The sequence below is a fragment of the Penicillium taxi genome (assembly GCF_028828555.1).
Source record: "Penicillium taxi strain IBT 34144 chromosome Unknown utg000002l_segment0_segment0, whole genome shotgun sequence".
Lineage (NCBI taxonomy): Eukaryota > Fungi > Ascomycota > Eurotiomycetes > Eurotiales > Aspergillaceae > Penicillium > Penicillium taxi.
Window position 1 is genome coordinate 234,975 of NW_026643204.1, and position 25,563 is coordinate 260,537.

At 46.5% G+C, this 25,563-nt stretch overlaps 15 protein-coding genes across 15 annotated transcripts; 10 read left to right on the forward strand and 5 right to left on the reverse strand.

Moving 5' to 3' along the window:
* Positions 1-179: 179 nt before the first annotated feature.
* On the forward strand, positions 180-3,656 carry N7495_002014 (uncharacterized protein; the record flags this gene model as incomplete). Its single annotated transcript, XM_057204684.1, has 2 exons — positions 180-635; positions 693-3,656. 2 exons carry the CDS (start codon positions 180-182, stop codon positions 3,654-3,656), a joined length of 3,420 nt encoding a protein of 1,139 aa, XP_057065291.1.
* A 1,743-nt stretch (positions 3,657-5,399) lies between these two features.
* On the forward strand, positions 5,400-5,960 carry N7495_002015 (GNAT family N-acetyltransferase; the record flags this gene model as incomplete). Its single annotated transcript, XM_057204685.1, has 1 exon — positions 5,400-5,960. One exon carries the CDS (start codon positions 5,400-5,402, stop codon positions 5,958-5,960), a length of 561 nt encoding a protein of 186 aa, XP_057065292.1.
* A 244-nt stretch (positions 5,961-6,204) lies between these two features.
* ugd1 (UDP-glucose dehydrogenase) lies at positions 6,205-8,086 on the reverse strand (the record flags this gene model as incomplete). The annotated part of the gene is made up of 3 exons (XM_057204686.1): positions 6,205-7,341; positions 7,391-7,812; positions 7,879-8,086. 3 exons carry the CDS (start codon positions 8,084-8,086, stop codon positions 6,205-6,207), a joined length of 1,767 nt encoding a protein of 588 aa, XP_057065293.1.
* A 412-nt stretch (positions 8,087-8,498) lies between these two features.
* Positions 8,499-9,953, forward strand: N7495_002017 (glycosyltransferase family 4 protein; the record flags this gene model as incomplete). The annotated part of the gene is made up of 1 exon (XM_057204687.1): positions 8,499-9,953. The coding sequence occupies one exon, from the start codon at positions 8,499-8,501 to the stop codon at positions 9,951-9,953; it is 1,455 nt and encodes a 484-aa protein (XP_057065294.1).
* A 95-nt stretch (positions 9,954-10,048) lies between these two features.
* Positions 10,049-11,092, reverse strand: N7495_002018 (2-hydroxyacid dehydrogenase; the record flags this gene model as incomplete). The annotated part of the gene is made up of 1 exon (XM_057204688.1): positions 10,049-11,092. The coding sequence occupies one exon, from the start codon at positions 11,090-11,092 to the stop codon at positions 10,049-10,051; it is 1,044 nt and encodes a 347-aa protein (XP_057065295.1).
* A 299-nt stretch (positions 11,093-11,391) lies between these two features.
* On the forward strand, positions 11,392-12,274 carry N7495_002019 (glutathione S-transferase; the record flags this gene model as incomplete). Its single annotated transcript, XM_057204689.1, has 3 exons — positions 11,392-11,429; positions 11,478-11,860; positions 11,922-12,274. The coding sequence occupies 3 exons, from the start codon at positions 11,392-11,394 to the stop codon at positions 12,272-12,274; spliced, it is 774 nt and encodes a 257-aa protein (XP_057065296.1).
* A 492-nt stretch (positions 12,275-12,766) lies between these two features.
* N7495_002020 (uncharacterized protein) lies at positions 12,767-13,291 on the forward strand (the record flags this gene model as incomplete). The annotated part of the gene is made up of 4 exons (XM_057204690.1): positions 12,767-12,785; positions 12,839-12,874; positions 13,039-13,154; positions 13,238-13,291. 4 exons carry the CDS (start codon positions 12,767-12,769, stop codon positions 13,289-13,291), a joined length of 225 nt encoding a protein of 74 aa, XP_057065297.1.
* A 358-nt stretch (positions 13,292-13,649) lies between these two features.
* On the reverse strand, positions 13,650-14,474 carry N7495_002021 (SAP18 family protein; the record flags this gene model as incomplete). Its single annotated transcript, XM_057204691.1, has 1 exon — positions 13,650-14,474. One exon carries the CDS (start codon positions 14,472-14,474, stop codon positions 13,650-13,652), a length of 825 nt encoding a protein of 274 aa, XP_057065298.1.
* Positions 14,475-15,034: 560 nt separating this feature from the next.
* N7495_002022 (mRNA splicing protein PRP18) lies at positions 15,035-16,248 on the forward strand (the record flags this gene model as incomplete). Its single annotated transcript, XM_057204692.1, has 3 exons — positions 15,035-15,948; positions 16,002-16,030; positions 16,085-16,248. 3 exons carry the CDS (start codon positions 15,035-15,037, stop codon positions 16,246-16,248), a joined length of 1,107 nt encoding a protein of 368 aa, XP_057065299.1.
* A 226-nt stretch (positions 16,249-16,474) lies between these two features.
* On the forward strand, positions 16,475-17,194 carry N7495_002023 (chitin deacetylase CDA4; the record flags this gene model as incomplete). The annotated part of the gene is made up of 1 exon (XM_057204693.1): positions 16,475-17,194. The coding sequence occupies one exon, from the start codon at positions 16,475-16,477 to the stop codon at positions 17,192-17,194; it is 720 nt and encodes a 239-aa protein (XP_057065300.1).
* Positions 17,195-17,735: 541 nt separating this feature from the next.
* Positions 17,736-19,404, reverse strand: N7495_002024 (uncharacterized protein; the record flags this gene model as incomplete). The annotated part of the gene is made up of 2 exons (XM_057204694.1): positions 17,736-19,324; positions 19,380-19,404. The coding sequence occupies 2 exons, from the start codon at positions 19,402-19,404 to the stop codon at positions 17,736-17,738; spliced, it is 1,614 nt and encodes a 537-aa protein (XP_057065301.1).
* Positions 19,405-20,042: 638 nt separating this feature from the next.
* On the reverse strand, positions 20,043-21,731 carry N7495_002025 (phosphatidylinositol N-acetylglucosaminyltransferase subunit A/GPI3; the record flags this gene model as incomplete). The annotated part of the gene is made up of 5 exons (XM_057204695.1): positions 20,043-21,024; positions 21,078-21,466; positions 21,536-21,570; positions 21,623-21,654; positions 21,715-21,731. 5 exons carry the CDS (start codon positions 21,729-21,731, stop codon positions 20,043-20,045), a joined length of 1,455 nt encoding a protein of 484 aa, XP_057065302.1.
* A 302-nt stretch (positions 21,732-22,033) lies between these two features.
* Positions 22,034-24,418, forward strand: N7495_002026 (putative ATP-dependent RNA helicase DBP6; the record flags this gene model as incomplete). The annotated part of the gene is made up of 1 exon (XM_057204696.1): positions 22,034-24,418. One exon carries the CDS (start codon positions 22,034-22,036, stop codon positions 24,416-24,418), a length of 2,385 nt encoding a protein of 794 aa, XP_057065303.1.
* A 414-nt stretch (positions 24,419-24,832) lies between these two features.
* N7495_002027 (uncharacterized protein) lies at positions 24,833-25,033 on the forward strand (the record flags this gene model as incomplete). Its single annotated transcript, XM_057204697.1, has 1 exon — positions 24,833-25,033. One exon carries the CDS (start codon positions 24,833-24,835, stop codon positions 25,031-25,033), a length of 201 nt encoding a protein of 66 aa, XP_057065304.1.
* Positions 25,034-25,215: 182 nt separating this feature from the next.
* N7495_002028 (uncharacterized protein) lies at positions 25,216-25,502 on the forward strand (the record flags this gene model as incomplete). The annotated part of the gene is made up of 2 exons (XM_057204698.1): positions 25,216-25,255; positions 25,306-25,502. The coding sequence occupies 2 exons, from the start codon at positions 25,216-25,218 to the stop codon at positions 25,500-25,502; spliced, it is 237 nt and encodes a 78-aa protein (XP_057065305.1).
* Between the last annotated feature and the right edge of the window lie 61 nt (positions 25,503-25,563).

The window sequence follows — 25,563 nt, forward strand, 5'->3', positions numbered from 1 at the left end:
CCTCTTATTCTAGCAGCGTATCAAAAAGGTTAGGGGTAATGATAAGAGGTGGGCTGAATCTGTGCCAACCCCTCACACCCAGCCTTAAATTATATATGATTACCCACTTGAACGATTTCCTTTTCTTATATTCAAGCAACGCCCTTGAATTGTTACATTTTGGATCCGAAAGAAAAGCCATGCCATTCCGCTTTTGTATATACAGGTGTCGAAAGAAGCAACCACCGGACACGCACAAGAGTCCGGAAGAACCAAAGCAATTGCTACAAATCAGCAATGCTTCGGCACCGATCAGTGTAAGCCCTGCAAGCTCTATATCTGAAGACGATGATGTGTGGGTGAAAGCCGAAAAACTGCTCAAAAAAGATGATGCAACGAAAAATATCATGAAAACTGCCGCCAACATTCTCCGGGTCAATGGCTATCAATTTGATGATAATGACCCACAAAAGCGCCAAAAGATTTCTAGTCCTCTTAACGATCAATCTCAGGTGCTAGAGAAACAAATTGCTTCACGAGGGATTTTATACAAAATTCTCCAAAACATTCAATCATTCAAAGATATTATTACTACAGCCGCATCTGCAAGCTCTCCTGCCGCAATTGCCTGCGCTGGATTTATGGTTGTCTTACAGGTAAGACCAGTTTTTTGCTACATTTATTCGTGTATATGCATACTTATTCATTACCAGTTTTGCATAAAAGCGAGTCAAGAGAAAGAAATTCTCCTGCAAGGCCTTGATAAAATATGTGGATTGCTTCCTCGAATTGTCCAGATGCAGAAAATATATCTAGATTCTCAGATAAAGCTCGCTGATGGATTTATGCCGCAATTCATGAAATACTTAACGGAGCTTTGCAAAAAGGTACTGGAAATACATGCCCGGGCATTATGCTACCTCTCAAAAGGAACATTGTCTCAGTGGACTGAAGATATCTTGAATCCGGATTTGTGGAACAGCTTGACCAAAGACTTGGAAAGCACTGAAAGCGAAGCAACGAAATTTATCAACTTCGTTGTTGTGGAGAAGTTGGAATCTAGAGAAAAAAACATTCAAGAACAGATTCAACAGAGCAATACACTGCAAATGCACGCTGAAAAGGAAAAAGATAGGTCGGCTCTCCTGAATATACTCTATACCTGCCCTTATGGAGACCGCAAAGATCTAAATCGCGAGCGCGTACCTGGGACCTGCGAATGGTTCACTAGCCAAGATCGTTTCAAAAAGGACTGGGACGAACAATCCAAGTTCCCTCTTTTGTGGGTGTCGACCAATCCAGGTTGTGGAAAATCAGTACTTACGAGGTATTTGATTGATGAAATTCTGCCTAGCTCGAATCGAAAGATCTGCTACTTCTTCTTTAAAGATGATCTGCAGGACCAAAACACAGCTACCGGTGCTCTTTCATGCCTCTTGCATCAACTTATTTCGGGTTTGCCTTCTCTACCAGAGTTAGCCGAGAAGAAGTTCAGACTTCTCGGAGATAAGCTCCCCAGCTCCTTCCAAGACCTATGGGGTATTCTTGAGAGCATCGTGAGCGATCCAAAGGCAGGTGAAGTGGTCTTTGTTATCGATGCTTTAGATGAATGCTCCGACGAAGATGATCGGAATCGATTTATTAAAGCGATATCGGACTACTGTTTAAAACAACATCGACAAAAATGGGTCAAATTCTTGATAACTAGTCGCACATACGAGAGAATTCGCACCGAGTTTTTTGATCTGGAAAGTGAATTTCCAGAATTCCATCTGAGTGATGATGAAGATTCTCAGGGTATACCAGAGAAAATATCTGATGAGATTGGGCTTGTAGTCGGAAGTTTGATAAAAGAGATTGGTCATAAGAAAAAGCTCGATCCAAGTGAGATTGATTTCCTCATCAAGAAGATGCACCCGGAATCCGACCCTATCAACCGAACTTATCTCTGGGTTACTCTCACTTTGGACATCATCAAGAAAATGAAGGGCTTCAACAGAGGAGAGGTTGAGGACAGCCTACAATCTCTGCCCGCTAGTGTGAATCAAGCGTACGAAAAAATACTAAGCCAAAATCAAGACCCTGAAGAAGTCAAAAAAGCCACTTTACTACTGCATATCGTTCTTGCTGCGACACGACCTTTATCTTTAGAGGAACTCTCTGTCTGTTATGCATTACGAGGTGTACACCATTCAGATGTTGAGGTTTTCAATTACAAAGACTCAGCTGAGAATTTCAAAATAAAAGTGCGGGAGTTATGTGGTCTATTGCTGTCGATCAGTGGCGGAAAGGTCTATCTACTCCATCAAACCTTAAAGGAGTTTTTGGTCCCAAAAGATTCATTAGACAATACTCTTGTGGATCCAAGGGTATCTACGGCATCTAATTGGCAAGCTTCATTTGCAACATATGAGTCTCATACTGTCCTTGGGAGAAGATGCACTTGGTTTCTTCTTTCAGATTTAACAGATCCAACTCTTCAAGTGTTTATGAAGTATGCATCCATGAACTGGGATCATCATATTCGGTTTCTTTATCCTTGCGAAAAAAAAGATGAGGACATCGTGGAATTATGTCTCCAGCTCTGTGATTCTGATTCGCCAGAGTTTCATAGATGGTGTAAACATCGCGAATGGCCACTTACTGAGTTTCAGAATAAAGTGACATCTTTATTAATAGCGTCTTATCTTGGAATTGGGGCGTCTGTTCAAAAGCTACTGCTACTTCATCATTCTTTATTACACTTAGAATATCATGATCCTGAAAAGCTGGGAACTCCTTTATCATGGGCATCAGAGAAAGGCTATTCAGAAGTGGTGAAGTTGCTCCTTGGAACCGATGTCAACGTTGATTCAAAAACTAGATATCAACGGACTCCTTTATCATGGGCATCGTATAACGGCCATACGAAAGTGGTGAAGCTACTTCTTGGAACCGATGTCGACGTTAATTCAAAGGATAATTATCAACAGACTCCACTTTCATTGGCATCAAAGAACGGCCATTCGGAAGTAGTGAAGTTGCTTCTTGGAGCCGATGCCGACGTTAATTCAGAGGATAAATATCAACAGACTCCACTTTCATTGGCATCAGAGCATGGCCATTCGGAAGTGGTGAAGTTGCTTCTTGGAACCGATGTCAACGTTAATTCAGGGGATAGATATCAACAGACTCCACTTTCATGGGCATCAGAAAACGGCCATTCAGAAGTGGTGAAGTTACTTCTTAGAACCAATATCGACGTTAATTCAGAGGATGAATTTCAACGGACTCCACTTTCATGGGCATCAGAGAACGGCCGTTTGAAAGTGGTTGAGTTACTTCTTGGAACCGATGTCAACGTTAATTCAGGGGATAGATATCAACAGACTCCACTTTCATGGGCATCAAAGAATGGCCATTCGGAAGTGGTGAAGTTGCTTCTTGGAACTGATGTCGACGTTAATTCAGAGGATGAATTTCAACGGACTCCACTTTCATTGGCATCAGAGAACGGCCATTCGAAAGTAGTGAAGTTACTTCTTGGAACCGATGTCGACGTTAATTCAAAGGATGAATTTCAACGAACTCCGCTTTCATGGGCATTAGCGAACAGCCATTCAGAAGTGGTGAAGTTGCTTCTTGATTCCGGTGCTACATCGACCGATATCGAGGACGGGAAATTGGAAGTATCTTGAATATCTAGTCAGCATACGGGCATTTTTATTTGATGATTTTCAGCCTCACTGTAATGATAACATAATACTCAGCTATGTCCGTTCCACTCAACTGTTAGGTGTGCCCCTTTACCTTGAAGCAAGACACCTGGATAATTTAGCTCTATTTTATGGCTATCTCTCGCCTCTCAAAGTCATTATCTTCTGTTCTTCAGGATGAACATTAGAGCGTCAAAGGTACAAATTTTTCTTTGAAGCTACCAATTACCAAGGCATCTTAACAAATTACCTACCTAGATGGCTCCCTAAAGCTTTCTAATCTCTATAAATGTCCTACCTAAGGTTTGATTCAAACATTCCCCATTTTCATATTTGGCATAGATTTCAGCGTCCATTAAAGTTCTTGATAACATTATCCTCACTTGTCCTTCATTCCTTTAACAAAGTCATGAGTTGTGAAAGACAAGTTTACTGTCAGCTGAATAAATACTCGAGGAAGGTGTCGCTCGCTTAGCGAGCGTAGCTAGCTAGTCGCTCGTTACTGAGAACGGTGCTCGAGTTCTTACTGCAGTAAAAGGGAATTGGAGTTTACTGCAGTAGAAAGGAGTTGGTGAGCTTCAACAAACCACTACTCAACACCGTAGACAAACCACCAAGTGTAGTGGTCTCTATAGTACTGAATATTGTGGTTGTTGTGAAGTCTGCTTTTTCATTGATGAAAGAACTAGCTACTTATAGTATATGGGCGCCCCTCTGCTCTGGACGAATGTCAACATTCGTCCGAGACAGAAGAGACGGTGAAGACGGGACATTACTGTCGCGAATGCGCATCGCTCAAGGGTGTTGTTTGCGATGAATGCATATTGTTCAAGGATGCCGTGATATACTAATCCAGTTCCAGAGTCACTGTCTTGGCAGAAGCTTTTTCGGCCGAAATACTTTCCGTCTGTTGATGGCCTTGTTTCTCGGCTGTCGCAACAGAAGGAGCAAGGCTCAGTTTGTCTCGCCAGGGTATAGCTTCGAGGGGCCAAAACCAGGCCGTGGCTTAGCCAAACACTTTCCTAAAAGTTCGTCTTCTTAAAAGGCAATGGCCGTCCAGCTCCAGCAATACTAAGACTATTAGCCTTAAACTAATTTTACCCTTTCACTAATTCAAATTGTTGGTACTATCATCTCATGCTTATCATGGGATCACTCGCCGCTTATCGGGTGGGAAGGCACATGCTTATCATGTGACTTCCAGGTACCATATCCATAGCAGCAGGTTCATGATAATCAACCACTTCTTACAACTTACAACTACCGCACGTACTACACGCATAGGTAGACCACTTGCGGCGTAAGCTGAAGTTCAATAGCAAGCTATTGTAGATACTCACGACCTGAGTATCCCGACACAAATCAACTTATCAACACTAATAAAAGTACTCTCTTGTACTCTCTTCGCCTACAAAAAGAGAGATTTAATAGCATTATAAAATTAATCGGACAATTCGAGGAGTTCATCATATTTTTCTGTATGACAGAAGTGGTCATTTAGAAGAAGCGAACAAATAACAGATCGAAAAATGGGCAGCAAGTTAAAAAGCTCATATATACACTAAATGCCCTGATTGGGCTGTTTAGCCAGATTTACTATATTTTGTGCTCTAAGATCGCGGTTAAAAGAAATGTAAATTTTGGAATTTAGAACGCACCCTGAAATCACGTGATCTGACGTTGTCTTCTCAGCCCAAAGTTCCAGTATCCCCTCGAAACTCCAAGATGGCTTCCGATTTCTCGACAGCGATTCAGCCGCCTCCTGGCCCAGGTGTAGAGCTGGTACTGCCCAACCAAGCAGCCACCAACCCACAAATATTCAACGACGCTTTGATCGTGCGAGTGCGGGTGTTTGTCGACGAGCAGAATTGCACTGCTGAAGCTGAAATTGACAGCGACGATGCCCGCAGCTGGCACTTCGTAATACATAATAAGTCCACAAGAGCCCCAGCTGCTGTGATTAGACTGGTTCCCTTTCCACATCCACCACATGAGCTCCTCACACACCCAGACACTATGACCTTGTCTTATGATTGGACCCATGAGCCATGTATCAAATTGACTCGTGTAGCGGTCATGCCGGAATATCGAGGTCTAGGCTTAGGGCGCCGATTGGTAGAAATCGCGCTTACATGGGCTCAAGAACATGCAGCAGAGATCGACCAGGCAGCGACTCAGTGGGCTAGTGAGTTGAACTGGACCGATCCAGTGTCTAGCTGGAAGGGTCTGGTCCTCATCCACGCGCAAGTGGAAGTGGAAAAAATGTATGAAAGGCTAGGTATGTAACTTGATCCACAAAAGACTCGTCCATAAAACACGGCTTAATACTACTTAGGATTTACAACGGATAAATCATTGGGCTGCTGGGATGAAGAAGGCATTGAGCATGTCGCAATGTTCCGACGTATATTAATAAATTGATTCAAGGGCTACAGATATTATCTAGGTATTTTATTATTAATGAAATGAATGGCAAAACAAAACACACAAAAAGAACACTCGCAGGGTATCGTGAGAACGAAGAATCAAACTAAGACCGACGTCCGACCGTGTCCACGCGAACACCCAAGTTAGCTAACTTTTCACAGTTGAGTATGTTTCGCCCATCAAAAACCCACTTGGGTTCGCACAATTTCGACGCGATGCGCGACCATTCCATGGCGTCGGTGGCTATCGACCGAGTCAAAACCATACGGCAATCAGAGCAATCTTCAGCGCAATTCTGGGGACTGAGCTCATAAGATACTCCGGAATGTGTCCACATTTCCTGCTCAGGTCGGACACAGGCAGAACTAGCAGGGCACGGCAGAGCAATAGTCTCAAATGTGCTGACAGTGCCGGGGGTATTGCGGAATTGGTCACAATCGGAGACAACGAGAACAGCGTGTGCCTCTGAACAAGCTTGGTATGGATCTTTATAGACTTTGACCGTCCCACCCAAGGCAGATTCAAGCCCTAGCTCTCTTAGGATGTCATCTTCGTGACAGTAGGGATCAAAAATGGCAATTTCAGCTGGTCTCTCCTCCAGCATTGACTGAATCACGCCCACAGCCAAGGACTCTCGAGTATCGCCGGTGTTTTTCTTGAAGGCAAATCCGAGCACTGCCAGCTTGCGCCCAACCAAGTTGCCTTCAAAGCGATCGATGACCTTGCGGGCAAAACGGTCCCGCTGGTGCTCATTAATCACATTCACTTGTCGCCAATAATGTGCCACATCGTCTAGTCCCAGATATTCGGCCAAATATGCCAAACTCGCAATATCTTTGCGAAAACAGGAGCCACCAAAGCCTAGACCAGCCTTGAGGAACTGATTTCCAATGCGCATATCCATACCGATGGCCTTAGCCACTTCGTCTACCTCTGCACCGGTCCTTTCACATATGGCGCTAATAGAGTTGATACTACTGATGCGTTGTGCAAGCATAGCATTGGCCACCAACTTAGAAAGTTCCGAAGACCATGTATTTGTTGTCAAAATACGCGATGCAGGGACCCACGCTCTATAAAGGTTGGCCAGCGCGTCGGCTGCTCGGTACCCTTGCGGAGTTGGAGCACATCCGATAAGCACACGGTCGGGAACAGTGAGATTCTGAATGGCAGAGCCCTCGGCAAGAAACTCGGGGTTGGAGAGTACCTCAAACGGCACTCCCGGTCGATATGTGGCAAGCTAGACCCTGATCAGCGATATTCTACATTTGGAACTAGGCAGCACCTACTGTTTTCCGAACTCTCTCCGCTGTGCCCCCAGGCACTGTGCTCTTCTCCACAATAATCGCACCAGGTTTGGCGAGCTTAGCAACGTCGAGCATTGCTCCATCGAACGCTGTCATGTTGGTCGCACAACCAGCACCAACGCCGAAAGTCTTGGTCGGGGTGTTCACTGCCATGAAGATGATATCGGCACGAGATATAGCATTACTGTCACAGGTGAAGAACAAGTTCTGGTCGCGTGGACCCTGTATAGCTACTTGGCTGGCATGCGCGCCATCGCGAGCAACTCGCACAACATTATTCAACTCTGGCTCATGCACGGGCAGATGCGGTGACTGCCATCGCTTGATGCGACTTGAATCACGATCTAAAACCTCTACTGTGAGAGAAGGGTGGTAGAGAGCCAAAACTGCAGCCGTGGGACCACCTATACGATGAATTTGTCAGTGTCTCTCTGGCACAACCACTCGGTATATCAACGACGATCCCTTACCTACATAGCCCGCACCAACCACGCAAAGATTCTTCACGATTGTGGGATCGGACTCGATCGCAGCTGTGGATTGTGGTAGTTGGGCCAACTTCAGATCTTCGATCTCCGAAGGACGGAAAAGGGGACTAGAACTTGGCGTAGTCGGATTAGTGGAGCAAAAAGAACCACTGTCCGATGAAGTATCCATAGAACTATCCTCGTATGACATGGTCACAACAAGTTCTCAGAGAAATGAGAATATTAGACTTAGGGCTCAGTAGTTGAAAAGGGGAAAGTGAAAATGAAGCGGCACATGTGAGGACCGCCGGAATGAATACATTATTATAATTATAATTATGATACAGCTGATCTTCACGCCCCTCCTGACCACGCGACGTCCAAATTCCTGAAAAAAAGGGCGTGTTATGATTCTTATCTTCGGTGGTGGACTGGGTCGTTAATTCTGAGCGCATCGAAAAACACGAGTTCCCGATGTGGGTTGTGAGTGGTTGGAAACCAACAACGTTTAATTCAGCCAAAATACCACGTGCATCGAATATTGAGTATTGCCGCAATTTAAAGATCGAAAGCTTTTACCCTGTGAATGGTTTTTTTCGTGCACTGTCTCTGTTTACTCAATCATGGATGAAACCTCTCCGTTACTCTCTGCTATACATTCTCCCGGGAAGGAGGAGGAGTTTCCAAGTTCCCTCCAGGGAAAGAAAGTCCTTCTGGCGACTGAATCCTGGGGCCCTGTAAATGGAGTCAGTCGTACTACGCGCAGTCTTGTTGAATACCTGCGCGCGCATGGTGTCGAGCTCCTTCTGGTCGCGCCCACTTTCAAGGGCGACGTCTCTAAACCCAGTCCCTGGGAACGTCGGCTCCCAGGTGTAGCCTTGCCCTATAACCCGGATTTGACTGTGGTCTATCCATTCCACCTGAGAGATGCGTACCAGGGATTTGAGCCCGACATCATCTATCTCGCCAGCCCAGCCTCGCTTGGGTTTCAAATGCTGCTTCAGATCAGACAGTTACGATCACCACCACCCGTCATTTTGAATTTCCAAACAGATCTGTCTGCATATGCGGAGATCATGTTGCCCTCGCCACTAGACAAATTCGGCGTCTGGCTCCTGGCCGTCGTACAGGGCTTCTTATTCCGTGCGCGAGCAGTGCGTACAATCTTTTACCCCTGCTCCGACATTCGCAGCTATCTCGAGGAAGCAGGAGCTCCTGTCGATCGCCTGGTCCAGCTAGGCCGTGGAGTAGATACAACCCTTTTTACACCGGAGAAGCGCGATGAAGACTATCGCAGGGAAATCGCACCAGATGGTGAGATAATTCTCATCTGCGTGTGTCGCATTGCCCCAGAAAAGGGATTCCAATTTCTCGCCCAAGTAGCTGTGGATTTGGTCAATACCAAAGTGCCCTTCAAGCTAGTGATAGTCGGCGGGAATCGAAATCCAGAGGTGGAGAACCAAGTGAAGGAGCTGTTTGATAGCGTCCGAGACCATGTTGTTTTCACTGGGTTTCAAACTGGGAACTCACTGGCTCGAATTTATGCCTCGGCTGATATCTTCCTTCATTGCTCCATCACGGAGACCTTTGGACTGGTTGTTTTGGAGGCCATGGCTAGCGGCATTTCAGTAATCGCGCGCGATCAGGGCGGACCCCACGATATCATTCAGAAGGGCACTGGATATCTCGTGCCTCCACAAGATCTGGAACAATTCACTCGTATAGTCCGTGAAGTTAGTGGCAATACAGAATTACGGACTGGATTGTCTCAAGCCGCACGCGAATTTGCGAAAAACATGACCTGGGAGAAGATTAACCTCCGAGCATCCTGGAAAATCTCCCAAGCGCTCACCGAGGTCGACCAGGAGTCTCAAGGGCAAGGCCGAAGGTCACGAGTCCGGTCTGGTGTCATTTCATCAGCAGTGGAATATTTCTGTCTCGCGCTGGCAGTCAGCATAGTTCATGGGATGTGGCTAATATCGGTTGTGCCTTTAATTATACATGGTCACCGTTTCCTGCCTCGAGCTTGGCAGACTGTGCGGAGGCGATTTCAGTTTATGCGGGCATTGCCAAACTGAGAGTCTGTACCCTCATTGAATGTGAATACTTATATAGACGATCTAATGACGAATATGATTCAAATGATTTTCTCTGATGTACTGTCCAAGAGGCATTATAAGCGCACTGGGGCTGTCTCCCTGCGAACGACGATATCTCTCTCGGAGATCAAGGAGTTAGGGCAAGGACGCTCGTCCACAAAGGCAGAGAGATTGGCCAGCGTCACATCTGCGATCTCAGTGAGAGCCTCTCGCGTGAAAAACCCCTGGTGACCACTGAGCAAGACGTTGGGGAAGCTCATTAAGCGCATGAGCACATCATCGTCGATGATTTCGCCGGAGTGATCGTTATAGAAGAGTTCCCCCTCAGCTTCGTAAACATCTAATGCCAGACCACCCAGACGACATGTTTTGAGAACCTCAATGACAGCGGCACTGTCAATCAAACCCCCGCGTGAGGTGTTCACCAGCATAGCACCCGGTCGCATGCGTGCCAATGTGGATTCATTGATCAAGTGCCGAGTGCCCTCGACTAGTGGACAGTGTAGAGTCACAATATGACTCTCCTGGAGCAGAGTGTCCAGGTCGACTAGTGTACCAAACTGGGCAAACTCCTCACCAGCGAATGGATCGTGTGCTAAGAGTCGACATCCGAACCCATGAAATATACGTGCGGCAGCAAGACCAATTCTTCCAACCCCCACTATGCCAACAGTCTTGCCATGCAAGGTGTTTCCCAGCAAACCCTCAATATTGAAATTTCCTTCTCGAACTCGATTATAGGCACGATGAGTCTTACGATTCAGGGTCTGTATCAAAGCGACTGCGAATTCAGCCACTGCTTCAGGTGAGTAGGCGGGCACATTTGCAACGAAGAGATTCAAGCTCTTGGCGGTGACCAGGTCGACATGATTGAAGCCTGCGCAGCGCAAAAGAATCGCACGTACTGCGCTTGCGTGAAGGGCACGTAATACACAAGCGTCAATTTTATCGTTTACGAAGACGCACACAGCATCACTTCCTTTCGCTAATGGGACTGTCTCTTCAGAAAGGGCGAAGGCGTGATATTCGATAGAGCACAGCTGGGGGTACCTCTCACTGAGGACCTTGTCCAAGTAAGTGCGATCGTACGATTTCGCGCTGAAGACTGCTAGTTTCATATTATCAAGTGATTATTGATTGATAGTCGTGGTATGAGCGTTGGAAGTGAGGATGGAGTCTGACTGTCGTCGCACAGTGATGACGGCTGCAAACGGTCATTTCCCCGCATCTGGTGAAGTCTGCAGGAGTACATCTTAGATACAAGATTTACATTGCGTATCTGACCAGTATTGAAAATCAGATCAAACGATGTGGAGAATGTGGAGATCAAGACTAATAAATGTGGAGGCTTGACATCATCCGTCATCCCCATTGCCAACTTCTCTCTTTTTCTTTACCATCTCTACTAATCTCAAATATGGCAAACAATCAAGGCTGCAAAATCACCCTTTATTGGTATGCATCTTCCTAGATAATTTCAAACACAACTGACCACATATATAGGCTCGAGCAATCTCGAAGCCAAAGCATTCTTTGGCTGCTCGAAGAGCTCCAGCTAGAATATGAGCTGAAGACCTTCAAACGCCGAGCCGACAAACTTGCCCCATCAGAACTTAAGAACGTTCACCCTTTGGGCAAATCACCCTTGATCACTATTGAGGCTCCGGGATCCTCAGAGCCAATGGTTCTCGCCGAGTCCGGTGCAATTATCGAGTATCTTTGTGATCACTTCGGCACGAACAAGACACTGATACCGGAGCGCTATGTGGCTGGTCGTGAGGGCCAGGTTGGCGGGGAACGTGAGGAGTGGATGCGCTTCCGCTATTTCATGCACTACGTAGAAGGCTCGCTGATGCCCTTTATGGTCATGAAAGTGGTCAATGACTGTAAGAGTTTATCCCAAGATTTATAGAGCGTTCTGGAATTTCGAGTTAACAACCCCTACAGCATTGCGTAACTCTCCTCCCTTCTTTGTTCGACCTCTCACTGGCTTTGTGGCCTCCCAGATAGAAGCATCCTTCTTGAATCGCAATATTCAAGGTAATTTAGCTTTCCTCGAGGAGAGACTGAAGACTGCTCCTGAAGGCGGTCCCTTCATCTGCGGAAAGGAACTCACAGCTGCCGACATCTTGTTGAGTTTTCCTATAATCGCGATCAGTCGACGATTGTTGAAGGGAGAGGAGAAGGCGAAATATCCTCTCCTGGCAGCATACGCTGAACGCTTGCAGACTGCTGACGGCTACAAGAAGGCCGTGGCGAAAGTTGAGCAAGTTGAGGGAACATTCTCGGCCTCTATGTAATATATCCTTTTCATCCAAGTTCCTAACTGATGCTGTCAAGCTGTATTTCATATGATTGATGATTTACGAAACAACCTTAGAACTTGGAGGTGAAATAATGAAAGTACTGACAACTGTCCATTGTGTTCAGTCAAAGTGATATACTTATATCTGTCGGCTTTATGTCCGCTCAAGGATACTTATGCTTGCAGCACGTAATATAATCACGATGATTGGTGGGGCTATTATAAGCTGAGGGCTTATAATGACTTCACAAATATGACTCCCAAAGACAAAATGGTTACTGCAGCCCGATATTAAGAGCTAGATTAGAAAAAAAAACAAGTGAAGATCCAAATCAAAACCCAATTCAGCAGCAGTCACCCTCCAAATCGAAGGAATTTTTGAAATATATCACGTGATATATCGAATACATAGTCATGTGACATTGAACCTCAACTTCCGTTCGTCACTGAAGCGGCTCTTGCTTAAACCTCAAGATCAATCGCAACAATGGCAGGCCCTAACAAGTGTAAGTAGCCGGCCTTTGACACTCAATTTTGCCGTCACTGATCAATTACATAGCCCTGATCCTTGACCCGGCTCTCCAGAAATACTATGGTACATCCTCCTCAAATCCATGCTTTTCGATTCTCCCGCTCCGTATACCAAATGTCGTCGACACTTAATGTGGAACGATCAATCGCTGAACACCTTTCTGCTGCAATCTCTTCATGCCGCTCATATCCGACCATCTCCGAATTAGTCGCTGACCGATTAAACAGAGCTCAACGCCAACCGCTACAAGTACTTCAAGTGGAACTCACGCCATGCCCTCGTCAACCTGGTCTTCGTCGGCGTGATTCCCGGCATTCTGACCTACATTGCCCTCAATACTGACGTATGTATCTCGCCCACCCGCACTGCCCTTCCCCGTTCATGACGGATACCCCTGGTTACAGAATCCCCGCTGACAATATACAGGGCAAGTACGACTTGCGCGGCAAACGCAAACAAGATACCATCTCTGAGTGGTAGATTTTGGGTGCGTGATGATTTGATTTTGCTGGATGCTGTCGCCGACCAAGGTGGCCACATGCGCCTGGTATTAGGAGATTCCGACAAACCACTTTTCTTTTTCTGCAGGGTCCGCTACGGCTGGACTATGTATCTTACTGCAAGCATATACAGCATGGATTTTCTTCTGTCTCTTTCCTCTATCTTCATGTCTACGTTAAGAAACTGCATGATAGAACATAATGATTTTGCTCTAGGTTGATTGTTCACTGAATCCAAGCTTTCTTCAATCCGCAGAAGTACAGAGCTAGCTTTGTATCCAAGACCCCGTTTGCAGGTTATTTGAAAGCAGAGCCCGCCAATCTCAGAGATCTTTATCTTAATATGGGGCATACCCACGGCGGCCTCCACCTCTGTCGCGTCCTCCATAAGGCAACCTCTCTCCTCTGCTCCAATCACCCTGTGGAAAGTCGCGACCACCACGGTCACCACCGCGATTACGGGGTCCTCCATGATCGCGAGGTCCCCCACGATCAGACCGTCCATAGCCATTGTCTCTGAACGCGCGCATGCCGGTCGGGGGACCAGAGGGACCAGATGAACCACGTAGCGGAGGCGCAATCGAACCATCCTCCAGTGGAGGTAGAATAGCACATTCTATGTAGTCACCAATAATAAAGCGAGCGTCTTGCAGCTCTTTATCAGCATCTGAGCCTTGAAATCGCAGCGGGACTGCGCGAGACTGCAACCCTTCATCCCGGTCCGCCTCTTTCTCATCTCGGTACGGGCTCTCCTTAGGCGCAACGATAACACTGCCTAGATCCTTGCTCAAGAAGCGGCTGACTGCATCGGGTCCATTAATTGCTGCACTGCGCGCATCGGGGTAAAGCAGGCGAAAGCAAAGGCGGGTGCCGATAGGAGTGTCAGGAAGTAATTTGGGTAGGGTTGAGGTAAGAAGGTGTGAAAGTTCGGTCAGTGTGCACGAGTGCCATGTGTAGATCTCGAGATGCGGAGGAAGAGGAGCAGATGAATTTTGGATCGCATTCGATCCACTGACTAGTCCACCATGGTTTCTTGACGGAGAAGGGGTGAAATCAGATAGATTGTGAAAATTGTCGACACGGTAAAACAATTTCAAATGGAACGGCGTTGTCTCCTGGCGATTAATTGAAGCCTTTTGACCTCCTCGCGGGGGAGTAGACATGGCTGCAAAGCGCTGTCGCGTAATGTCGCGCCGAGTTAACGCAAAGTGCAATTTCGGGCGTTATTAGATGATTAAGATGGCCAGTTTGAAAAGGCTGGTATTTTTCAGGTAATTAAGCGAAAATAACGAGGGAAGCAGATTCATGTGAAAACTGAAATAAATGGGAGCTACGACATTCACGAAGCTCCTCGATGCAAATGGCTCACCGCCAGGACACACCGCCTACTGGTATAACACCAAGTATAGTCTTTACAGATAATCTAGTAGGTAATATGATGATCAAGTGACAAAATGCTAATAAAAAGACTTAGAAACTACTACTTGATACAGTGAACCTGTCGCTATCTTCAAATCAATAACATCCTTCGAATATTCAAACTTCAGTCTGTCCCAGCAAGATGTAACATTCTGCCAGTTTAAAAAAGACTTGGTGAATTCCAACCAATTACACCCCCGCATGCTTTTAATCAACACATTTCTTAGCTGCACTTAAAGCGCTCACCATCGCGATCCAACCCGAAATTTCACAGTATCACTTAAATACAGTAGCCACCGCCACTATGGATTTTGCAGCTCTAATGAGCAAGGAGATTTCCAAGGCCAAGGGCGACACTTCCAAGTCATCCGACGCACAGAAGGACACAAAGGCTCCCGCGAAGAAGTACATGCGCCGAGGTGAAGTCGAGGCTGCAAGGGTTGCCGCATATCAAGAGGAGCAAGATCGATTACAACAAGAACGCGAGGAACGTCTAGCAAATAAACGCAAGCTTGAGGACGAAACCACAGAACACCGGCTGCAACAAGAGATGAAAAAACAGAAATTCGCCGAAGCGTCGAGGAAACGAAGGGAGGAGGAGGAAGAGAGAGAGGAACGTGCCCGACGAAGGAGACTAGGTCTCCCTGATCTCCCCGAAAAGAGCGAGGACGTGGGCGATAATGCAGCCACCGATGCTGCTGAGGAGGATATCGAGGAGGATGAGCTTTTCGAGAGGCTACGGGAGCTCGACGAACCTACGCGACTATTTGGAGAGAATCATCGCTCCCGGCTCCGGAGATATCGTCGTCTAGTCCTGCGCGCTGCCACGTTGAAAAAGACGACCGATGGACCTATCCCGACCATCTTAGAACCTGTTTCTGGCGGAGAGATGATTATTCCGGCCAAGATCCCAGACGAGAAAGAAGGTCAACTATTTTTATTTCGCCAGCTGGGTTCGTATTTCAACATGGTTCTCTCAGAGTGGGAGCTTGCATTGGCGAAGCGTGATCTGTCGGTCCGTCAGAGCTTCCAGGGAAAACAAGCACACAATGCCCTTGTACAATCCCGCGAAAGCATGAAACCCTTGTTCCGTCGATTTGAGCAAGGAGACTTGGAGAAAGGGCTGCTGGAACCTATTGTCGAGATTGTGCACAAGGCGCAGCAACGGAGATACGTCGATGCTAATGATGCCTATCTCAGGGTTAGCATTGGAAAAGCGTAAGTTATGATCTTCCTCTCTTAAATCCTATTATTCTAACCCGTCTCTTTAGTGCGTGGCCCATCGGTGTTACGCAAGTTGGTATGTTGATCTCTATCATTTCCAGTCTATCATCTCATTCTAACCCGATAATAGGAATCCACGCTCGAAGCGCACGTGAAAAGTTGAATCAAAGCGAGCAAAAAGCACATATTTTAAGTGATGAACTGACTCGCAAATACCTACAGAGTATCAAGCGGTGCCTGAGTTTTGCGCAAGTTCGGTGGCCACCGGAGGATCTGCTGCAGATTATGGGCTAGGATATGGAGTCTCGAAGTATGACGATATATAATACCAAGAACAAGGTCCATTCAATTCAACACATCACATCAATTGATGCAATCAATCCCATAATATTGCAGTTAAATCCATCTTTCAGTATTAAAACAAACGTCCGTACCTAGTTGGGCTAGTGGGTCCCTGCAGTACCTGTAAAAATCACTTCAGCCCCCTCAATTCTTGTTTATACTTAGGGTCAACAAGACCATGTTATTAGGACTTCTGACCACCTTTTGTCTCTTTTTCCCATTCTATTTTATCTATAAACCTCCCAACTTCCTCATCACTTTCTCCCAGCGACGTTGGCCAGACGTTCTGTTCCGCCATCCTATCGCCCGAAAGGTCGTCGCTCTGACTATAGACGACGTCCCTTCAATTCATACCAAAGCCATACTTGACCTCCTGAAAACCCACGATGCAACAGCCACATTTTTTGTTATTGGTTCCCAGGTTTTAGATCATGAAGAAGTGCTAGTCGAGTTAGTGCGTTCTCAGAACGAACTAGCTAATCATGCACTCAACGATGAACCTTCACGAACGTTGTCCGATGCAGCGCTCGAAGAGCAAATTTTGGCAGTTCAGTCTATGATCAAGCAAGCTTATAACGCAGCTAGGATCGATGAGGGGCCCAGTAACTGGTTCTTTCGACCTGGGTCGGGATTTTTCAGTACTCGCATGCGAAGCCTGGTTAAGAGATTGGGATACCGAATAGTCCTAGGCGATGTCTATCCACATGATCCCCAAGTGCCCTTTTCAAGGCTAAATGTGAGACATATCCTGAGTATGGTTCGTCCAGGCAGTATCATAATATGCCACGATCGCAGAGAGTGGACAGTGCCGATGCTGCGGGTTGTGTTGCCTGAGATGAAGCGCAGAGGATATAAAGTCGTTACTGTTTCAGAGTTATTGAAAGAGCAGGAAGTTTAGACTGTGTATAGATTTATTTCCTCAGTGGCTCAATGGCATCTTGATAGATAGACTAATACCTCGATATCCGAAAACCCCGGATGCAGCAATTCATTGCTTTACCTTTCCATTAGCCTAATCATCCATCTCAAAACCAGTCACCAGTCATTCACCAATCTATCGATGAAAGATCTGAATGGCCGAGTTGATTTTTTGCTGCGAAACATAATGATAGCGGTCCATTGGCCCAACAATGTTTGCACACTACTTTAAAGACTCCATAACTAATAGTAGGAGTGATCATCATGGCGATTATTGGCAATACTCAAGGCAATACCATAATAGTTATAAAACTCCAGGGCACAACTATCGAGGAACTCACGGTCGAGTTCCTCATGCTAGAGAAATTTGAGATCCAGGAAGTTCTCAAAACCGCGAGCGACGGCACTGCGAAATTTAGAAATCCCTGACGAGGCATCAATTTGAGTATTATAATCTTCATATATTTTCTACATAATGATATTGTTATATACGCATAAGAATGGCATCTACAAAATAAACGCTATGAACTTGAAGTCGATACCAAGTCTTTACACATGCGTATGAGTGTCTTCCACCGGCTTTCCAAAGCCGTTCGCGTAGAGATTTTGCTTAATGTATCTTCGCGTGTTATATCAGGAATATCACTGGGAAAGACGTGATGGCCGTCCAATCCATTCATCGCAACTAGAGATGAGGACTGGGGTCGGGTCGACATGGCACTGCTGCTGATACTATGCGACTCACGTCCTCCATCTTGGCTAATCAAATGGCCTGCGGTAGAGACGCAGCCTCCGTATGCAAATCGAACCAGCGAGTCACCTGTGAGACTGCCGATGATATACACCTCTGGGGCCAACTCCACGTCTTCTATGGCTTTCGCTCGAAGAGTTTGACCAGTAATTGCAATTTCTTCCCGGCCTTCACTTCCATCACTTCCTAAGACTTCGGAGCGAAGTTCAGGGTCCAAGAAGCCCAGGGTACCGCGCCTACCAGCAACATATACAAGACCCTGAACCGACCGGAATAACGTGGATCCATCATCTGAGCGGAATGTGACCTGCGCAAGATCACCTTGGACATTAACAGCTGTAATTTCCACGTTGGCAAAGCCTTCATATTGATCTTCCCAATTTCGGCTTTCTAAAAAAGCAGTTGATGAGCCTCGGCGGGTTTTGGACTGCAATTTCCCTGTGGCACTTCCCGCACTTAGCGCAGCTTTTTTCATGAGTCGGTATACACCAGCATATTCTGGATAGGCCTGTTGGTGACAGCTTCGGAGCGGAGACGGACGATCCTTGGGAGCCCACTTGAATACATGAATTATTTTCTGGTCCGGCGTAGCGGAGATGATGGCATCCGCAGCAGAGAAGCCGGAGCCAATGACGAGCATGGGGACGGCGGGTGTAGATTTTGTTTGCAGTAAAGGTTGTAAGATGGGCCCCGGGGGAAGAACTTCGGAGAATATTCCACTGGCCAAAACTAGGCGCTTACAATGAAGATTGTGAGACTTAATGTAGAATCCGTTACTGGTACGGGAGATTCCATTCAACTCTTCTCCATTCCGAAGGCCATCATCAATGCCGACTGCTGTCGGATAAGCACGATAATACTCGGCGATTGCACGTCTTGTTGGGCGTGTGAAAGACGGTAGATCCTGCCCTAACAACTTTCGGTGATGATCTGCAAAAGAGTATCCGGGCAAGGATAGCATTGCCGCATAGCTCAATGTCTGAATATCCCAACTTGCGCCACATGGATCTTCTGTCCACTGACCTCCTGGATATGGCGCCTTTCCGAAGACAAGGTGAGGAATGGCCTTTTCAGGAACATGACGCCACTCGAGATTAGAAGTAGTACCGGACTCGTCAATGTCGAGGCTTGGACACATTAGCGTATCCAGCAGAACATTGACAGGCAGCGCCTGTGTTGAATATGACAGTCGCGAAGCCGCAAAATGCGCAGTTAAAGAATCTACATTGTGATGCAAGAGATCCGGTGCGTCCAGTAGTTTGGCATGTAGCAAAGGATCTGGATGTGGAGGATTTGGCAAATAATAAGGAAGATAGCCATGAAGGATATATGAGAGAATCAAGGCCGAGGGCCCATTACCTGAGTGAATCAGCCTAGATCCACGATGCGATTCACCCGAGAATTTAGAACTCACCGACGATAACTGTGTCAGTTTCCATTTCCAATGCGAAGGAACCGGAGGATTAACCCATTCTTGTTATATATGCGGGGAAGATCGACCCAGGTCTGAGGTCTGAAGTCTGAGGTTCTTCACTCTCTTTGGCTAGAAATCATTCAATTGGCAGCCCTGGAAATCTGTAGATTAATTTGTGACACACATCGGAATGATCTGAGTTTTCCCCTCAGATTACCAAGCACTTAAGATGAAAAGCCGAAGTGGGGAATCTCGTATGATGGTTATTACATCAAGGAACCGTGGTACTTCATGTCCATGTCCACTAAGGGACTTCAATATTAGCCAAACAGAATCGTCGATTCATCTAGGTAACTGAATTATAGATAATTGAATGAATACAAATTTGAACCTTGCTTTGACCTGAAATAAAAATAAAAATTAACGGGCTTGAACAGGCCGAACCCTAAGCCCTACATTCTATATCCGGTCTTAAGTTCTATAATTCCGATCTCATCCATGACTGACGAAAAATGTCACAAAATGAAAACAGAAAACCTTCGTTGGAAGAGGAAGAGAGAGAGAGAAAAAAAACATTCATTGCTGATGGGTATGAAGAATACAGAAGATATGTACATGTCATCACGGAGACCATTATAGATTATTAGATCGTGTTATTAGTTCTCATCGAGTGCCTCGAGCAGCTTTCTTATCTGCTGGCTGCTTCTTCGGCCAGCTTCGAGCAATGTCAATGTTTGCACGGGGGAACCACATCTCCAGGAAGACATAGATCAAGAAGTCAATTACCACACATAAGCAAAAGAGCTTGCCCGCCCACACACCACAGCCATAGTACCGTTTCAGGCGATCAATGAGAGCAAAGCTGCGCACTCGATCTCCGCTAGCTTCCCAACCTTGGCCAGGGTAGAAGCCATAGAATTCTTCGGGGCTGATATCGCCCGTGATGCCTTGGTAGACTCGTTCAGTGCGTTCAGCCACGTCCCGCCAAGAATACATCATCTTAACCTGATCATGGAATCGGTCGGTGCGCACTTTGTTCGAGCGCAGGGCGGCAATAGCCTTGCTTGTGGCGACAACCAAGTCATCCTCCTCTGGTTTCGCAAATGTCGTCATATGCTGGGGTAGTACTTCAGGGATACCCCCGACTCGTGTACAAACCACGTACAGCCCGCAGCTAGCCGCCTCGACAATTACGGTACCAAATGCCTCTGTCAGACTGGGATGGAGATAGATATCGCCGCGCACCATCACATCGCGAACTTCCTCATGCCGAACGGAGCCAAGCATCTCGACCTTATCTTGAAGCACATTGCGTTCCAGCATCTGCTCCAGGTCAATTGCCTTAGGTCCTGAGCCTGCGATGATGAACCGAGTATTGGGGTTGAGAGCGAGGATCCGTGGTATAGCCGCAATAAGAAGGTCCGTGCCCTTGTTGTAGAAAAGCCGGGAGATGACCACGATGGTTATAGGGTCGTCAGGCCCAATTGGTCCAGGAGAAGGCCGTCGATCCGTAGGTGAGATAGGTGTTTGATCCGAGGCACGATCAGTGTATGAAAGCGGGCGGAAGTTCTCTGCAACGACAGCATTGGGGATGACCGATACCATGAGTGGATCTAGCGAGGCTCGAAGAACAGTATTCTCCTTGCTATTCATTTAGTTGGTAGGGAGCTCATAAAAATGTGGAGACTGGTTACTGACCAAGTATGGCTGACACAGATTGCATGGTCCACATCGCTCAATGTGAATTTTAAGAGTTTATTGGTGAGAATTGAGGCTGCATCAGCGAACCCGAACAGAGAGTGGTCGGTGAAAACAGTTCGCAACCCCATTGTTCGGGCATGAAGAATGGCTTCCGCACAGAAGCTACTAAGACTTGCATGGCCGTGGACAATTTTGATCTGCTCTCGGATGACAATGTTGCGAAATATCGGAAAGAAGGAGAAGACAGTTGGAAAGGTAGTCTCGCGGTAGATGACGAAGAATGGGACGTGGTAGATCTTCAATCCGTTGGTGAGGTACCGGACACCTGTCCGACCTTGGTATGCGTGGGTAATTATAATCACTTTGTGCCCACGATCAATGAGTTTCTAAGTAAAATCATTATCAGAATGTGCATCAATACCAGAGACTAGATAGAGCTATTCATGGTGACCTACAGAGGATAGCTGGTAGATATGACTTTCAATTCCCCCTGGACAAGTCAGTAACTGAAACCAAATTTGGACTTGGAAATGATAACATACCTGACTGGGGGAAGAAAAAGTCACTCACCATACTATGCAATATCGGGCTATGTCAGTTATTGATGATAGATCAAGAGCTGTATAGTACTCACGCAATGTTATACGGCATGGTAAAGTAATGGTAGCTATCGGATGTCCGATGAAGAGGAGTGTTTGACAGTTAAGGTCCTTTCCATGGTGAGCAGATCACAATTGCTCTGATCAGTCAATCCATGCTCATGTATTAGACTGACATCCCTTTTTATCAGAAGCGCGATCGCGTTAAGCATCGGGCGGTGAATACTAAAGCGGTCACAAAGATTCCAGATCTGCCGGCACAAAAAGATAAAAAAAGGATTTGATCTTTAGAAGAACTTACCCGCATCATCGAATGAAATGGTCAAAATCAAATCTGCAATCGGGTCAAATAATATGACTGAAACGCCAGACTTATCCAAGTCTCATAAGCGGAAGCGAGACGGTGGTAATGATGGCATCCACGTTACCACCCCAACCCCGACCAAAAAACACAAGAAACGCGAAAATCTCTCAGCTGCATCGCCTGCTGATCGTCGAAGCGAAAAACACAAGAAGAGCCCAATGCGTCTCAAGGATGCACTCCAAGATGAGGATTCGGAAGAAATCAGGGAAAAATTTGCTGTCGCGACAAAGTGCAGCAAAACGCCTGCTTCAGATTCACTCGACCTCGATAATTCAGCGGGAAATAAGTCGAAAGATGGCAAGCGAAAGAGATCTGATAAGTTGCATAAAAAGAATGAAAATTCTCCAGTTATAAAAGATGCGGAAGAATCCAGCGAGCAGGACCATCCAGCCACCAAACACAAACATGCCTCAATTCTTTCCAAGTTTGAGCGCACTAAAGTCGCAGCCAGCACGAAGTCAAAAAAGAAGAAGCCCAGTATGGACGAGTCACCTCAAGTGATCGTCGAGCCTGTATTTGCCAAGGGCCTTGAACCATTGCCACAGCCAGAGAACCCCCCAGAACTTGAACAGGCACCGACGTACTCATCCTTGCCTTCCTGGTTGGCCAATCCCCTGCGAGAACCAGCCACCAAGCGAGCCAAGTTTGATACCCTGGGCATAAAACCTGATCTATTGCGCACTCTCCAGAAAAGCGGATACACTGAGGCATTCGCCGTTCAGTCTACTGTGATTCCTCTCCTTTTGAATGGCAAAAACAACCACCCAGGTGATATTTGCGTCTCTGCTGCTACCGGATCCGGTAAAACCCTCTCTTACGTACTCCCTATGGTCTCATCCTTGGAACCGAGACCTGCATCGAGACTGAGAGCATTAATTGTGGTTCCTACGCGAGAGTTGGTGAAGCAGGCACGTGAAGCTTGCGAGCTCTGCGCTAAGGGCTCTGGTCTTCATATTGGAGGTGCTGTCGGAAATGTGGCCATAAAAGAGGAACAAAAGCTCTTGATGAGAATGGATCAGGTTTACAGCCCTTTGACCACAAAACGACAACAGATCGGGTTGCAAGGAAATGACTGGATGGACTTCAGCCTAGAAGACTGTGTGCGACAAGCAACGGAGTCAAATGGATTCCTTCCTGGCTATATTCAGCAGCCCGAGATCAACGTGGATATTCTCATATGCACCCCTGGAAGATTGGTCGATCACATTCGCTACACCAAGGGTTTCACTCTCAAGCACCTAGAGTGGCTTGTGATCGATGAGGCCGATCGTCTCCTGAATGAAAGTTTCCAAGAATGGGTTGAGGTGATAACAGGTTCGTTGGATGAACAAAAAGCTCCGGAAAGTTTTGGGCAAGGTGGCAAGCTTCTGTCCAGGCTTGGAATGTCAATCGAGTCTATCCCTCCAAGAAAGGTAATTCTTAGTGCGACCATGACTCGTGATATCTCGAAACTGAACTCACTGCGTTTGGAAAATCCCAAAATGGTCATTGTCGGGGGTGAAAATGTCACGGACCCGGAGGATCCTATGGCCACTCACACTGACGATCATTTCACACTGCCGCCGACTTTATATGAGCATATGATTCCCGTTGGGGATGGCTTCAACAAGCCATTGTTTTTGCTTCACCTGTTGGTATCACTTATCAAGATCGATACGACTGCCCAGGTTCCGCAATCTGCAGCGGTCGCCGATACTTCCGACTCAGACAGCACTAGTTCAGATGAGTCTTCAGACTCTGATTCGGACTCTGACTCGGACTCTGAGCTCGATATTAGTGACTCTTCTAAGGACGAATCCAGCGACTCCGAAGACTCAGATTCCGACTCTGTTAGCAAGCCACAAAGTGGTAAAACGGTTTTGATTTTCACCAAATCCTCCGAATCTGCATCTCGACTTTGCCGCCTTATTACTCTTCTAAACCCAGCCCTCGCCTCTCGTATGGGAAGAATTATCAAATCTAACAAGTCTTCCTCATCACGCAAGACCTTAGCGGCCTTCCGACAAGGTCGTATCACCATTATTGTTGCCACGGATCGTGCCTCCCGTGGTCTTGATCTGCCTTCATTGACTCACGTTGTGAACTACGACATTCCCACTAGTGTGACGACTTACGTGCATCGTGTTGGAAGAACTGCCCGTGCAAACCGTGAGGGTTCGGCCTGGACTCTAGTCGCCCATCGCGAAGGATTTTGGTTCTCCAGAGAAATTACAGCCAGCTCGAGCGGTCGCCTCACACGTTTATCTGCCATTGACCGAGTTCAAGTTAAACCGGAGTTACTGAAGCCTCTCCAGCGCAAGTACGAAGAAGCATTGTACCTGCTGGAGGATGAAATTAAGGGAGATATCCGCCCTTCATCTCGGACGTCCAAGTAAGGACTTTGTTCCAAGGTTGTCCAATTACCTTAATTGCAGTATTCATAGCGTCTCTTTCTATTCAAATCCTTTAATTTCCTTATGAGTTGATTGCTCTGGCAGAATTCTCCAGATCGCTGGTTATGGCAAAACTGATATAGTCGGCTGCCACCGATCGGGTTATCTTCTTACCAATAAAAGATACTATTTCCGATCGAAAATCAGGGTATTAAAATACCCGATCGTAGGTCCAATGCTACAGCACTAAACTAGTGCCTTCAGTATCTACGGGGAGATGGTATCGTTACTATCTCTGAGGTACTCCGAACTGATAGCATAGTTAGGGCAAAGTTTAGTATCAGTGGTATAAATACCCCCGAGACTTTTGATTTTCTAAGCAATATAGCTCTTAAAGCTACTGACGTATCTTCAACGATGGCGATTCTCAAAAATCTTCTCTATGCGCTTGTGTCTGCATCTGTGTGCAATGCTGTAATGTTCAAGCCACAGAACGAGTTCCCGTCCCTGACAGGCACAAATCCACCCATTCCGGTGGACTTGCAAGCGCTATTCAATAATCATGCTTTTGAGTTAGACCCGATTGAGTCTGGTTTTAGTGGATCCGAGAGTGAGTAACGATTTGGAATATGTTGTCCTGGCCACTACCGAGGGATAATTAACAAATCGAACGCTTTATCTCAATGATCGACGTTATATTGATTTCTGCACAAGGTACTGGTGGCTCAACAAGGGCTCAAGCCAACTGACTGGTGTATATGACTATCACCTGGAGAAATATGGGCCAAATATTATCTACGATGACTTTACTCAAAATTTCAGTCAGCACATGGGATCCAGGTGAGTGGGTGGATCTGTTCGCAGGTGCTGGGCCAACTACTTTGTTCAAGTCAGCAAGCATCATGAAGGATATGCGCTCTTCGATCTTCCAGCCGGTACCTTGGGATCATGTTACCGTAGTGGGAGTGAGATGCATGGAGCAGCTGTTCCAACCAAAAAACTTAGCAATGGCTCATTTAAAAAGTCAGTTAGTGAGAAGATTGCAGCTGCCGGCATGTTTGTCCAGGTGTTTATGATTACTTACTAGATAAAGACTTCCAAAATCTACTTAGGTGGACTTTGAGCCTTGAAAACCTTCCAAGATTGGA